Source organism: Bos indicus x Bos taurus, chromosome 28 (genome assembly GCF_003369695.1).
Source record: "Bos indicus x Bos taurus breed Angus x Brahman F1 hybrid chromosome 28, Bos_hybrid_MaternalHap_v2.0, whole genome shotgun sequence".
Taxonomy (NCBI): domain Eukaryota; kingdom Metazoa; phylum Chordata; class Mammalia; order Artiodactyla; family Bovidae; genus Bos; species Bos indicus x Bos taurus.
Window position 1 is genome coordinate 31,145,809 of NC_040103.1, and position 15,170 is coordinate 31,160,978.

Here is a 15,170-nt window from a genome sequence, read left to right on the forward strand (position 1 = left end):
TAAGGGTGGTCCAAACATATACATGGCTTATCAAGTTGGTGTTCTTAGTAAATTTGGAGACTTGGTCTTCATCTCTCTGAAATAGGAGCAAGTTGTGCTTTGTTTAGTTCTCCTGGGATACAGTAATGTTGTTTAGTCTTTCAGTTATTTCCAACACTTCTGCGACCCCATGGATTGTAGCCTGACAGGCTCCTCAGATTTCCCAGGCAAGAATACTGGAGTGGGTTGCCATTTCCTTCTCCTCGACCCAGGGATTAAACCCATTTCTCCTGCTTGGCAGGCGGATTCTTTACCGCTGAGCCACCCGGGACGCTCTGTGATGTGAAGATCATGGAATAAAACAAGCTAATGGCAGTTTTGTCCGACATGCTGTGAGTGGTTGAATGCTTCATGGTGGTAACTCTCCTTAATGTTTGTTTGCTCTGAAGTGGAATTCTACAGAAAATAAAAGGGAACCAATATTCCTCTTTCTGCAGGCTCTAATGCTCTTCTGGGACCTTTGACATGGCATCATGAGGTAGTTCTAGATCTTTCAACTAGGAAGACTCATTTTGAGGCCAAAACATGATGATAGCTATCTGGCATTTGTTGATCAAGAATATCCACATTGTCATGTGCATATTTAAGAATTCCATGGCCTCCATGTTGGGTGTCCTTATTCCTGGTGCAGAATGTGGTCCAGACTGTCCTTAAGAAGAGGTTCTATTCAGGGCAGGCCTCTGGAGTCTTAGTTTCCTCATATAAAGCATGAGGGATTTTGACCGAGTCCCTGCTAAATTTAATCCTTTGTAACCTATGAGGAAAGAACTCAGTTTCCACACTGAAAGCTCAGCCTCTCTGCTGCATATATAATGGAGGTCTTGAATGATTTTGATATGTATAAGATGGGTAAAAGGGATAGGTTCTCAGGTGAGCACCATGGGCCTAGGGGTCAGTGTGAACATATAATGCAGAAGCAGCTGCTGATGGTGAGCAGCTGAGTGAAGTCCCTAGATTCTCCAGTCTCTCTGGAGAATCCTTAATCTCTGCTTGGAAGCAGGACTTAATTTGTTACATGAGAAGATAGGTGGCTCTTATGTACAGAAGGGAGAGGTTACCATATTGAACTTACAGCCCTTTAGTTTTTAGTCTGTATCTTCCTGAGTCAAAATTATTTTATTGGAATCAGCTATTTTTTTTCTGTCTTTTCTCCCCATTTTAATCTTCCAGTAATGAAGTTACTGAAGGATAGTGAACACAGGATATTATATTGTTGGCAATTGGTCCCCATTGGATAGGAAAGGGTTGAGAGATGACTTGAAAAATTGAGGGTGCCAGGGTGCAGTGTGACTTGTTTTATAGGTGGAGCCATATGAAAGTGCAGTTGTATAGTTCTACGATGGCAAGAGTAATTTTAACCGTTTTAACGTAATACTGAAGATGCAAGATGGCCACCATATTCTTATTCTCAATTAGGAATCACAACCCCTCCACCCCTACCTCCAACCCCTAGGACACCTCTCATTCCAGGATGTCTTGACTGTATGTGAAGAACGAAAGTTTGCAAGGCGAAAAGGATCAAGGCTGTAGCCTTGTAATGAGCTGGAATTTCTACTGAGCGGTTGAGGATGGGCTCCTTTTGTGGGAAAGCATCGTGTATTGTGGCCCACTGCTGACTGGTCACTGGTTTGTCTTACTGGTTTTGGAATTAGTTGCCAGTCCTGCCTTCACTGCTACCTGTAAAAATAGGTTTCAAAAACTCAGTGCTTGGAGCAGTGAGAAAGCCCTCTGACCTCCCAGTCAGAAATTTTGGGATCAAATTTCAGTTCAGCGTCCTAATATTGGGCATACACTAGGTAAATAATAATAATAAAAGTAAGTAAAAGAATGCTTACGGGAACACCTCTGCCAGCAGAATGGGGTTGATTGCCAGGGGCTCCCTGGAGGACAGAGTCTTGGAAGCTCCGGCCACCCATCATTGCCCGGTCGCCTTTGAGTCGGCTGTGTTCAGAGTTCGGAGGACATTTTATACATGGTGGTAATAGGATGGGGTTGGCGGTCTGGGGAGGTTTTGTTGTCCAGCCCTATTTGTTCCAGCACCCGGCAGGTTGAATGCTGGTGAGTGCATCTGCTGTGTCTTGTGAGGTAATGTGCATAACAGGGTATTTGGTGGGGGGGCAGCCAAGGAGAGGGAGCAGGAGAGCCAAGGGGCAGCTGTTGGGAAGGCCCCTGAGTGGGAGGCTGATTGCTGTGATTATATCAGCATGCTCTGACGTTGGGGTTTTTTTTTTTGGACATCTGAATCCGGCCAATTTCAGTCCAATTTCCCTTGTGCTGGGATTAGTCTCCATCATGCTAAGTGTACCAAGAAAGGGGAGCTGTTGGCAGAGTCCCTGAAGCCAAGTCCTGAAGCTGACTTGATCAGGGAAACAGCCGCAAATGGGGCCTTCTTGTGTGCAGAGCACGTGTTTCAAGTTGCGGAAGCAATCATCGGATCAGTGGCGCAGGGCTGTGAGCAGCTGGGTGATTTCCGTTGGCCACATTGTTTCTGTTCCATTTTGATTTCCAGGTGTCCTACATAGGCCAGGACTGCAGAGAGATCCCAGAGCACCTCGGCAGGGACTGTGGACACTTTGCAAAGAGGCTTGATCTGAGCTTTAACCTTCTGAGGTATGTAACCTTCATGAGACAGACCAGGCCTGGGAGACCCAGGCCCCAATGGTGAAGGCCTGCAGATAAAAGCCAGACAGCCCAGGTCTCCAAAGGGACCCCAAAGTTGTGACTCTGCTTCACGAGGTCTCTGGCTCCCCTCTTGCACCCACAAAACAGTGAGTGTCCTCTGGCTTACATGTGTCCCTACCAGGGGGCCGTCAGTGTCACTTTGTTCTTTTCCTTCCTCCCCGATGCCCATGCGTCATACTAGAAAACTCTTGGAGAGGAAGAGAGAGAGAACCGGCAGGTGAGTTGGGGGCATTTAGGGATGCTTTTGTGGATGACCCCATCGCGTAAAGATTTGCTGAATCCCAGGTAGAGTGTGTGTGTTCTTCTTCTTCTTTTTTTTTTTCTTCTTTGCCTTTTTATGAATTGAAACTTTAAATATTTGTGATGATGATTTCTCCCAGATGGTATTTCAAAGTAATTCCAATGCTGTTGGCATGGGGTAGGTGGGAGGGAAGCTCAAACAACTGATCCAGACTTGGCAGAGAAGGTAAGTGTGATTGTCTATATTATTCCAATGGAGAAAACAGTTATTTCTTCCTGAAAGGTTCTGAATTGTGACTGGTCTGGGGACTCGGGGGAAGGTGCTGGGAGGTTCTAGGAATATCAGTGAGATAAATGGGCAGGAATCTGGGTGGTGGCTTTTCCTAAGGAGGTGGCTCCGCTCACAGCTTTCTCCTAAGTGTCTCCTTGAGAGCCGTGCTATCCTTTGATGGAACAGACTGTCTCCAGGTGGAAGGAGAGATGAGGAGCTGGAGTCCCACCCCAGGGCTCCGGTACTTTACTTCCTCCACAGTGTGGAGTCTCTTCTCTCCAAGGCAGGACACTCGGGCATTACAGATTCCAGCGAAGATGGACAAAGCTTGGGGCTTGAAGGCACCAGAGGGTGGAAGGGACTTTAAGTGAAGCTAGCAGAGCTTCATGGGCTGGTGCTTAGGAGCTCACGGCTGTGCTGAGATGCATCGTCTCCACAGAAGGGGCATCCAAGGAATTGTGTTGGAAGGGAGTGGGCGCAGTGTGCTCCCTGACTCTCAAGGGGTTTGTGGGCTTCTGAGAAGATGTGGAAACAGAAAAGTCACAGAATAATACAGAGTGATAAGAGGGTGCCAAATAAACTCTGACTCTGAACAAATGAAAGATTTGGTCTGTCCCCCCTGCCCAAGAAGGGGACAGAATACAGTCTCAACTGATGGTGCCTGAGACACGTGTGCACCTTAAACAGCTCCCCAGAGTAGGCCTGGGCAGAGGCTTCTTCCCATGTGACTGGCCTCTGGGTGTTTGGGGCTCTTGACTCAGGCAGTGGCTGCCCTGCTGCTGGGAGCCCGGATGTGGGTTTGAGGAGGCTGGGCCCTGGGAGGGGGTATGAGCAGTCACAGGTCATGGGACTAGGCTGTCAGGTCTGAGGAAACAGAGCTGTCTTTGTCACATTATGGGGCCCTGCCTCTCTGATGAGAAGGGGTTCTTGGCTCTGAGAGGCTGGATCTTTAAGGATTTATCATAGGAAATGATGGGGCCTGGAGGCAGGAAAATTTTGTGAGAAGGAGATAGGTTAAAAAAAAGAGAGAGGAATTAAGACTTTTGTTAACTTTTTGTTGAGAGGAGAAGAGTTTTTATAAGTGTCGAGTTTGAGGAATGATCCCTCAAAAGATCTGGTCAGGAACCTGTTCTTGCTTGTGCTGTGGTCAATGTGTGAGTTGAAGCTGGGTTGGGGCAGGGGTGAGCCATGGAGGGGTGAGGTCTCATGGAAGTGTTTATATGAGGACTTGGGTAAGCTGGAAGCAGTTACAGACCAGAATGCGGAAGAGTAACTCTGACTTGATGTGGTTATCGTGAGATTGACTCATCTTTGATGGTTTTATTTACCTAACTTGGGGGTTAGGTAAATAAGGGGAGGTGGCATTGTTTCTCTTGGGTGTCAGAGGAAGATGTAAGTTTACGCAGGTCCTTTGCCTTCAGTTGGATAAAAATTCAAAGATGGTTTAGATGCTTGTCTAATTCCTCTTTGGGGAGAGAAAGGGAGAAGGGAAGAGAAAGATCATAAACTTACCTACCACACAAATGGGAATGTGATTCCTACCAGGCTGAAGGGATCATCATATCCAGAGGAAATACTGCAGATCCCTGTCCCACCTTTTGTAAAAGGTTTCTTCCCAGCCCCATCTTGTCATTTCCATGGGATTTGGTGGGGAGCATATCACCCTATATTTGCTCTGCACCTGGATTTACCATAGCTCGCAGTTCTAACTCTCTGCTCTGTCTTCTGTTCTCCGTCTTGGCAGCCTATCTGGTCCCACTCTTGACACCTGCTTCATCTCCCTTGAAGCTCAGTACAACATAACTGTGTATTATGCCAGTTCAAAGTGTACTGGGAGAGGTAGGGTGGTAATTTTCCGTGCAGCAGGAGACGCTGGGATAGTGTTGTTCCTGAAGTCTTCTGGGTACTCCCTTGCCCTTTCTCCCTGGCTGTTCCTCTCATCAGGATCAGGTCTCCTGCATGTGACCAGGTGCCCCTCTTTCCCAACCACTTTCTCTGCTTTCCATGTCCCTTATCTTCTTTCCAGGGCTACCCTCAGAAACACAAAATTCTTCTCACTTTGTTATGTTTGGAAGGATCACCCCCCTTCTTCTTACAGGACATCTCTGCAGGCTTCCTTATCTCATCCAGAGAGTCATGCCAGGGTGTTGCCTTAAATGGAGCCATAGCCGCTAATACAAATTTTGCTGCTCCCATAAATTACAGAATCAGCTGCAATCTGTTTGTGCTTTAGACTGAAGCTTGTTTTTAGGCAAGGAGTTCTGCTTATTCATTTACAAATATTTAATAGTACACATGGCACAATTTTTAGAAGGAACAAACCTGTAACCAATGAAAAGAAACTCTCCCTTACATATATGTCCTTTGCTTCCTGGTTCCTACCTGCACTGGTAACTATTGGTAGTTGATCTTTGTCATCCTCCAGAGTTAGTCCATGCATATACTAACATGAGAATTTCTCGTGGGGCTAGATTCGTATTACTTCTTGCCAAGATGTTAGTTAAAAGAGAGGCACTAGGCTTCAGTTAACCACTCATGATCAGGACATCCTTCTGTGTCGTCTTGCTGTTAATTCAAAGCCATTCACCATCATCATTGTTAATTTCGTTCATGAAAGTGATGTTTCTGCTGATTTGCTCTATGGCTACCCATTCATGCTGGAGGGGAGGGTGGTTATGGATTTATAAGCTCTGAAACATTATTTTTTTCTTCCCATTACACCTCAGGGTCTTCTCTCCTGCATTAGCTATGAATCCATCCCTCCCTCGATTGGGTTGTACAGTAGTAGACTGGTTACCTCTCTGTGCAAAAAGTCTTGGAAATTGAGGCTGTATTCCTTCTGTGACTCTGTCCTGGGAGGATGAAAGTCCCTGGACCAAGTATGTTCCCTGACAGGTTGGAAAGAGAAGCAAGACAAAGGTCCAAATAAAATTCCGGCTCCCTTAAAAGACTCAGACATACCTACTCTCTCAACTTGGATCTCATTCTTCCTGTTATGACTAGATGAGACCCAGGTGAGCCACAAAGACAACGAACTGGGACCAGCTCTCTGGACACGATTCCCAGGGGTAGGTAGGGTCCTGCCATCTCCCCTGTAATGGCCACAGAGGGTTTAGGAAGCTTATTAGGTAACAGCCAAGAGGAGTGAAGTTGTGTCCCTTGCACTTGGATGTGTTAATGATCACATATCCATCCAGTGTTTATATCTACATGAGAGTGTACTTTAGATTTTATTTTTTGAAGACAATCGGCTAAGTAATAAAGTTATGATCGGTATAGAAATCTTGGGAAAACCAGAAGGGTATGAGAAACTCGCTTTCAAATTTTTGCTGATAATCTTACCACCCAGGAAGCTCCACTGTTAACATTTTATTGTCTTGGGTGTTTCATGATGCCAAATATCTTTTAAATGATGCTATTGCTTACATTGTGTTGGAAGCATATTCCCATCTCAATAAATACTGCATTACATGTTTTAATGGTTTCTCATTTCTTCAGTTCAGTTGCTCAGTTGTGTCCGACTCTTTGTGACCCCATGGACTGCAGCTTACCAGGCTTCCCTGTCCATCACCAACTCCTGGAGCTTGCTCAAACTCATGTCCATTGAGTTGGTGATGCCATCCAACCATCTCATCCTCTGTCATCCCTTTCTCCTCCCACCTTTAATTTTTCCTGGCATCAGGGTCTTTTCCCATGAGTCAGTTCTTCACATCAGGTGGCCAAATTATTGGAGCTTCAATTTAAGCATCAGTCTTTCTAATACTTACTTCTTATTGTTGGACAGTTAAATTGTTTCCAGATTTTTACTGTTTAAATCTCTCTTATAAATTGCCTTGTGATACTCACTGATGAATATCTCTGATTAGTTGTTTGGAGCAAATTCCTGGGGATAGAATAGTCAGAAGGCCTTGATGGCAGATGGCAAGTTACCCCCGAGAGGTGATACCAATCTATGCTACCAGGAATATTTGAATATCCATTGTCCCAAACTCTTCCTTTAACTCTTTTTTTGCTTGCTTGTTTTTTCCTTTTGAGGTTTCATATTTTACTTCTCTGATCAATACAGAGAATCCTCTGCCGTCACCAGTGCTGGTTCCTTCATCAAGGAAAAGAGAACTTGGTAATAGCTTGTTGCAGCTTTCATTTTGCTTCTCCCTGGACTGGGAAAGGACAGTGTTCTCTCTGGTGGCCCGTTTCTCTCTCCCATGGGCCCTGAGTAGGTTGCCCGCTGAGCTTGTGAACACAGTGGGCAGAGCAGAGTTCCCACGGCACACAAACACACCTGTGTCAATATGACAATGAACTTGAGAGGGCTTAATTGATCTATGGAAACAGGAAGCTTACATTTTAAAAATTATTGGCAGTTGCATCTTACTTAGCATCACTCTGGTAAATGTACTAGATGGGAGAATTGCTTAGGAGATGTCTTAGGTGAGAGCTTGCTGCTTCTCTGACTTTGTCAAGGATGACAGTGATGACTGGGGAGTTGGGCAGCTCCAGTAAAATCGTGGCTCTGTTCTTCCCACCAGGCAGAGAGGTGGCCACTGGGTGCACTGGCAGATCTTTGAGGATGAACATACCACCACATCGATGCCTGTTTACTAACAGCGGGGCAGAACTGGGCCTATTAGCTTGCTTCCCAGTTGGGAGAATGGGCAGTGTAATGAAAAGAACCAAGGCTTCGTGGTCAGACCATCCTGTCTTGAAATCTTATGACTGTCACTAGTTGTTTAACTGCCCTTGGGCTAGTTAGAAAAATATTGAATGTGTAACTGTGTAAAGTGGCGGTTTAGTCACTCAGTCATGTCTGAGTCTTTGCGACCTATGGACTGTAGCCGCCTGGCTCCTCTGTCCATGGAATTCTCCAGGCAGGAATACTGGACTGGGTAGCCATTCCCTTCTCCAGGGGATCTCCCTGACCAAGCGATTGAACCTGGGTCTTCTGCACTGCAGGCAGATTATTTACCATCTGAGTTACCAGGGAAGCCAACTGTGTATAAAGTGCTTAACACGATTAATAGGTCTTAAGTAAGCATAGCCAGGGTTTGTTCTTAAATATGGCAGTAGTGAAGCTAAAAACCCACCCTTGACTCTCCATAAGGGTGATTTCATTCTCTGATAGTCATTGGGATTCCTCACAAACATTCAAGATTTCCTCTTTCTGCATGTGGTATGTTTGCACACCTTTGTATCCTTTGGTATGACCAATGGGCAGAAACTTTAAGAGCCAGCACATAATTTGCAACTTTCTCTTCTGCTTGCTATGATTGTCAGTCTTGGGTTCTGACCATAAATGGCCAGAATCCATTGCTGATCTATGTTGGACATAGATTGTAAATGAGAAATTTGTGTCATAAGACAGAATATTTAATACAGCATAGCCTAGCCTCTTCTAACTGGTACAAATACCTTGGTTTGCCAACTGTCTGACATTGCACAGGCTAAACCCACTTTATCTTACACACATTTATCATCATTCCCAACTAGAAGCATTCCTTTGTTCAAATTACAGTAGGAGTGAGTAAGGAAGAGTTCCCTGCCTAGACTCTTAGGAGAACAGCTCAAAGGGCATGTTCTGTTGGTATTGGGTCTTCATCAAAGACCCAATTTCTTTGCCATCAGGGGCCTTGTTCATATTTGTTTTCAAATCCCAAATATAGTGGTCTTACTTGGGAGCTCACTGATATTGGAGTGGGGGTGGCAACAGAGCTCTTGCTGGTGAGACTTGAGAGGAAGAGATGATGATGGGAAAGACGAGGTTTAGTAAGAGAAACTGTTGGTGAATTTTCACAGTAGTTCTAGGGTCTTGATAAGCCTTGAGTGATTAAAGGAGGCAGGGTCTACATATTAGAAGCCGTGTTCTCTCTGAGCTGGGCAATGCTATGAAAAGTAACCCACCCCACCCCACCCCTGCCTTTTTTTTTTTTGGTTCTAAAAATATCATTGGCCAGTCTAGTGTCTCTAACTGCCAGCTGAACATACAGTCAAAAGGTGAAGTGGAAAACGAGCTGGCAGGTAATATTTAATGTCTCAGTAGCAAGACTGCAAGACTTATATTTCTTGACTTATGCACTTTCTGAAGTGAGCTTTGTGACTGTGCACGCAAGCTTAGTTGCTCGGTTGTGTCCAGCTCTTTGTGACCCTTAGGACTTCAGCCTGCCAGGCACCTCTGTACATGGGGTTTTTCAGGCAAGAATCCTGGAGTGGGTTGCCATATCTTCCTCCAGGGGATCGTCCCAAACCAGGGATCAAACCTGCATCTCCTGTGTCTCTTGCAGGCAGATTGCTTACTCTCTGAGCCAGCAGGGAAGCCCTTTGTGACTGTGTTATTACCAAAACCAGCTTCAAGTCAAACAGGGAGGGAGGGAAGATGGTGAGGGGAGGGGTAGCAGGCCACTGCAAAAGAGGTTTATATGGTACTTTCCTGCCTCTCTCCCCACAAAATTTTCAGATTCCCACCCATTGGCCAGAAAATGGGGGTATTGAGCCATAGAGTATAAGACCAAGCTGGGGAAGTGGTGGGCAATTGGTGAGAGTTGTCTGAGAGGACATGGGGCTTTCCCGAGGTTCAGCTTTCTTAGACATGGTGCTCCTCTGTGCAAATATGACTTGCAGTGTGGTTTAGAAAGGGCTTTCATAAACCTTGTCTCCATACAGGGTTGCCTCCAGGATGAGAAATTCCTAGACATTTTAAGTGAAAGCCTTTTATTTCTCATTTCACCCATTTAACTCCTTCAGAATCTTGTGTTTATTTTTTTCTTATTTTTTTTAGCCTCACATTGTGGCATGTGGGATCTTAGTTCCCAGACCAGGGATCGAATCTGTACCCCCTGCTCTGAAAGTGTGGCATCTTAACCTCTGGATCAGAAACCCAAAATCTTGGGTTTCCTTTCTTGGTAAAGTTTCTCCCCCTAAGCTGTTTGGAGCTCGGGCCCCGCTGGCTGCTCCCCCTCTCCCTCTGCCCTGCCCTGCTCTGAGGTCATCATTATGCACATGGTGATGCTGCTCTGTGCCATCAGGGTGGCTGCTGGGGGCAGTGGTGATTTGAGGGAATAGGTGCCGGGAGAGACAGGTGAGCTTAACCCTTTCAGACTCTCTACTCACTGGTCTTGCATCTTCTAAACCATGAGGTTCTATCACATTGATGGGGTGAGCATTTAGTGGGTGAGGCCTGGAGTAAGGCCTCACCTTACTTTGGGTGAGGCCAAAGTAAGACAGCTTTGGACAAAAGAGCCTTCCCTCTGCCATGCCGGCTGCACTGTGTCGAGGAGGACCTTTGGGTCCTGTCAGAGAGAGCTTGGGAACAGCTTGCTTCATGAGAGAAAGCAGGCCCGTAGATAAGTACCCAGAGGTGACTTGCTAGGTTGTGCAAAGGAGTCCAGGGACAAGGGCTCAAATAAGTGATACCAGTCATTATGTTTATTTTCTTATTAACACAGGACCGGTGTCATGGAGTACTTGCTACATGCTACGTAAGGCTGGGCAGAACACCTACTGGGTGTCAGCTCATTCAGTCTTTGCACCGGCCTTTTACATATGGAGCCACTGAGGCCCAGATAAAGGAGGAAATCTCCCTCAGACCACACTGATGGTTAAATGGGAGAGCTGGGATTAAATGGCTCCTGTGGTTTGACTTCAGCTTTACAGTTATTCTAGATTGCTTCTCGTGATTTAAATCAGTGTTTTCTTTGAAGATGGGCAGTCATTTTTCCCCCCTGGAGGGGGGTTTGTTTTTTAAAATCACAAATGACCTGTAGAATTCACAATAGCAGGATCAGAGTGGCTCCTACAGCTCCAGGTTGGAGCCCAAAGAAGCCTTAGAGCTGTGTCTGTTACATTTCCTTCTCTCTCCAGTTTCTCCCAAGCCTTCCTGATATACAAAGACCTTGTGAGGCCTGGGTCGGCTGGGAATTGAGGGTTCCCAGAGACCTCATCCCTTTTATCGCCACCACCTCCCTCCCACCCTGGGTGTGCCTTAGATGGCCATGGCCACTGTCAGGGGAAGAAGTGGCTTAGCATTTGCCGTGGCTCTGCTGTCGCAGCCTAGGGATGAAGAACCTTGAGACGGATGACTGTGTACATGACTTTTGGTTCTGGAGGGAAAAGAAGGTGTGTGTGTGTGTGTGTGTGTGTGCACGCGCGTGTGCACGTGCGCTTGGACTTACACTCACTTGCATGCACACACCCACCTCGTGAAAAGCCTTGTTCCTCTTGTCTCCTCAGGGACTGCCGTGTTGGTGATTTCAGCTGTTCCTGCCCCTTTATGATGAAAGGGGAGCGATTTCGCTTTTTTTTGCTGGGTGTCTGTGTTTAGTTGCAGGGATGTGATAACTACAAATGCTCCCTGGCTGAGACTTCCCCCATAAAAGCCCTCTTCTGTCCCAGCTGCTTTCTCTTCGCCTTTGCACTCTCACCCTCATCAGTGCTGCAGCACAAGGTCGCTCAGGGTTTTAAACGAGGGAGAGACATACACACATGCTCAGGTTTCCTTTTAGAGTTTAAAGAAAAAGACACCTTCTCCTCCAGACCCATCATTATGGGGATCAGCTATGTGCCCCCCACCTTTGCACCACCTCCCTTAAGCTCCTCTCTGAGTTTATACAGAACCCAATTTTTCAGTCTCTTGGGTGTTTGCTTTTTCTCTGATTCTGAAGAAATAAGAGACGGGTAGAGCAGGGAAGACCGACAAAAGAGCTTTTTTTTTTTTTAAAATCCCTGAACCATTTTTGAGATAAAGCAAGACTTACTAAAAACAATTGGCGAGGAGGGTGGGGAGACGGGGTGTTAACCCCCCCGTACACGGCCTGTATTCTGCAGCTGGAGAAGTGGTTTAAGAAAATGCACCATTGTTAAAACTTTTTTTTTTTTCTCCTGATGGATTTATTTATAAGGTAGAGAAATATTTTCCCCATAATTGGGTAACTCTTAATAGTAGCAATTGCATATTTATCAGTGTGAGGGGCTGTTATTAATGTAACTGTCAGACCCAAACACATTTCTGCATTAAATCCATTTAGTATGTGCATTATTCGGGCTCGAATGTCACCGGGACATCAAAGCCCCGTAGGCATGGAGAGCTCAGTGCCCTGCTGTGGCTGAGGAACAGGCCCTTGATCAATAAATGTAACATGTTAATGCAGAGCAAATAGAATAAAAGATTTCTTTGACAAGACATGAAAAATCACCTTGTGGCAGCTGGCATGTGATGCCGTTTCTGGGGAGACTCTAGCAAAGTTGATCTGACAAGTAAAGAGGAGAGATGATGGTTGTAAGGTGCTTTTGTTTCAAACTTCTTTCTTGACCTGTCAGGTTTTGAAGGCGCCTCAATGGCTCTTTTTTGTCATGTGAAAATTGTAGTCCTAGGTAGTTATGAAGCAGTTATCTCTTCTCAAATTGTGAATGCTGCTGTTTAATTGATTCACTTAGCATTTGAAACTGTCACGCATTAATAATTGCGAAATCCTGTAGATACTGCGCGAGTGTGTCATGCTTAAATGTGTAGTTATCAGAAAATTAATATCCTTAATGAACCGGTGCTTTCAAACTAACATTGCATGAAATCTCTTTTGCCCTTTCATTTGCCAAAGCCACATCCGCCAGTTTGCCGAGAATCACCTCTCGACAGTTTGGTTTCTTGATGCCCGACAAATGCCAGCTTTGCTGTGGGTACATCACATGCTCAATGACAATAAATATAGTAATTATACTGGAGTTAGTAATTAACATAATTGTAGTCAATTACGACAAATACAGTGCAGAGCTAAATAAATGAGAGGGGAGAAATTAGCAAGCTAATTGATTTATCTGTACTTGGCTTTCTATTACAACTGGCAGGGCTGTTTTTCTTGGGGTGGGGGGAGAGGAGGGGCAGAAATCCCCACAAGGATTGTTTACAAATAACTGATTTTGTTTTGAAGTTGCTTTGTCTTTTGACGTATTATGCATCACCCACCCCCCAACTCTGCTTACAAGGAGAATAAAAGGAAAGAAAAAGAGAATTTAAATGCCAAGGGAACATTTTGTGAATTTAGCTACATCCAGCCGAATGCTGCAGCTAAGGGGAGACAGGATTTAGCTTTTGCTAAGTCTTGAGGGGTTGTGTTTTCTTCTCGGCTATTGTCCTGGTAAAAGAAAGTTTGAGTGTGTGTGTGTGTGTGTGTGTGTGTGTGTGTGTGTGTGTGTGTGTATGTGTATGTGTTGTGCATGCACGAAATCTTGTCTCAATCAATGATGTGGTACTTTCCTGGAGGATACATTTGGGGATTATATGTGTGTGTTAATTTGCTCGGTTTTGTGCTGCTGGCTTGGGGTAGGAGGAGGTGGACATATTTCACTTGGTTTAAACCCACTCGCTTTTGTTATGCTGTTTTCTTTGGGTACTCAGGGAAGGGACAGGGAAGGATCGGCCAGTGTTTCTGGAGAGGCTAGGGGAGGGGCTCCAGCAAGGACCCACTTTCTCCTTTCCACATTTCAGGGTTGGCAGGGATCCTGGGCTGTTGCACTCCTGAGGTTGCCTGGAAAGTTCTGGGGTTTCAGTGCGCGTGTGTTTCTAGCTGGTTTATTCTGTGCTGCCCGGAGCCCTGGGTAATGATGTTGATCATGCGTCTCTGTTCTTCGTTCACCTCTTTTAACAAGACTGCTGTTTGTGCCTCTCAGGGAAAACCTGTGCGTGTTGTAAGGCTTGGGGTCACATCTCAGCCCTGCTTTTTTTTTTTCCTTGCAACTTTTAGAAACAAGATTTTTTCCCTCTACTTTTTGATATAGGAAGGGGACTAGCAGCCAGAGATTTTTAAAGGTTGGTAGTGCTTAAAATCTCACTTTGGTCTCACCCAAGGTTAAAATTGAGTGTTGTCAGGACATGGCGGTTCAAGTATTCAGCATCAGTTGTAACCTTATCAAAGCCCTGTTAATCCCCTGAAAATGAAGCAGTTTAATAAATTAAAAATGTGTTTCAAAGCCTTTTACTTTGCTCTTTTTGAAGATTCCACTGGATACATTCTGAATCTGATAGGAATGGGACTCAGAGGCAGCAGTTTTATTTGTATGTAGATGGTACATGTAATCATGTGTGACTTTGTGTGGAATTCAGTCTTTCTGTTGCAGTAAGATGCTGCCTGTATTTTGGAACACCAGAATGTACTCGGACACTGCTTAGTGTGGTCATTCTTCATGTGCACTTCATTCGGAAATCAATATCTGATGTGAAATATTTATATACAAGGAATCATTTGAATTATTTAATGTTTGCCAGCATAATGGCCTTCCTGATGAAGTCTCAAATTATTTTAGTAAGTGCATGGACCTTTGGAGCAGAAAAGACTTTCACAGTTAGAGGTGGGGGGCGATACTTGGAATTTGAGCATGATTTAGTTTGGTATGTGTTCAAGAGAAATTGATGATTTCTCTGTGTGGCTTTGTTTACCAAAAATAGATAATTTCCAGATATTGTATACCTCCAGAGAGAGCTGTGAGCACCTCTGAGAAGCAGTGAGGTGAGAGAAAATTGGTGAAGAAAAACCCTTTTGCTGTTGACCACTGTCAAAATGGGGGCATCTGTAGGGTTGTTGCTGTCTGTAGTCTGTACTCAGCTGCTGGTTTTTATACTCCGTCTTTTCTCCTTTTCCAAACTCAGATGTACAGCAGATGTGAGTGGAGCAAGAACGTAGGATGGTGGCAAAGGAAGCCTCTTTCCATTTTTATTATTTTACAATTAAAGTTGCCCTAATTGGAACTAACTTTTTTTGCCCTTGTGCTGCTAAAAAATAACAGCACAGGGCATAATTTAGGTGAATTCTTTTCAAACAGAACACTGTTTGCAAAAGCTCCATTTTTCCAAGACACTCTTTAGTTTCACCGAGGCAGACTCCCATCTAGATGTTTAAACATGTGAGTTTTGAGGTGCCTTGTTCCTCAGAAATTCTAATTAGTTTTTATATTT

At 45.0% G+C, this 15,170-nt stretch overlaps 1 protein-coding gene across 2 annotated transcripts in view; it reads left to right on the plus strand.

The window, feature by feature from the left end:
- Positions 1-15,170, plus strand: part of LRMDA (leucine rich melanocyte differentiation associated) — a 1,159,904-nt gene that overhangs the window by 4,181 nt on the left and 1,140,553 nt on the right. For both annotated transcript variants that reach the window (XM_027530746.1, XM_027530745.1), the window contains exon 2: positions 2,549-2,649. In XM_027530746.1, coding sequence (XP_027386547.1) covers positions 2,549-2,649 — 101 coding nt within the window. The remainder of the gene's footprint in view (positions 1-2,548; positions 2,650-15,170) is intronic.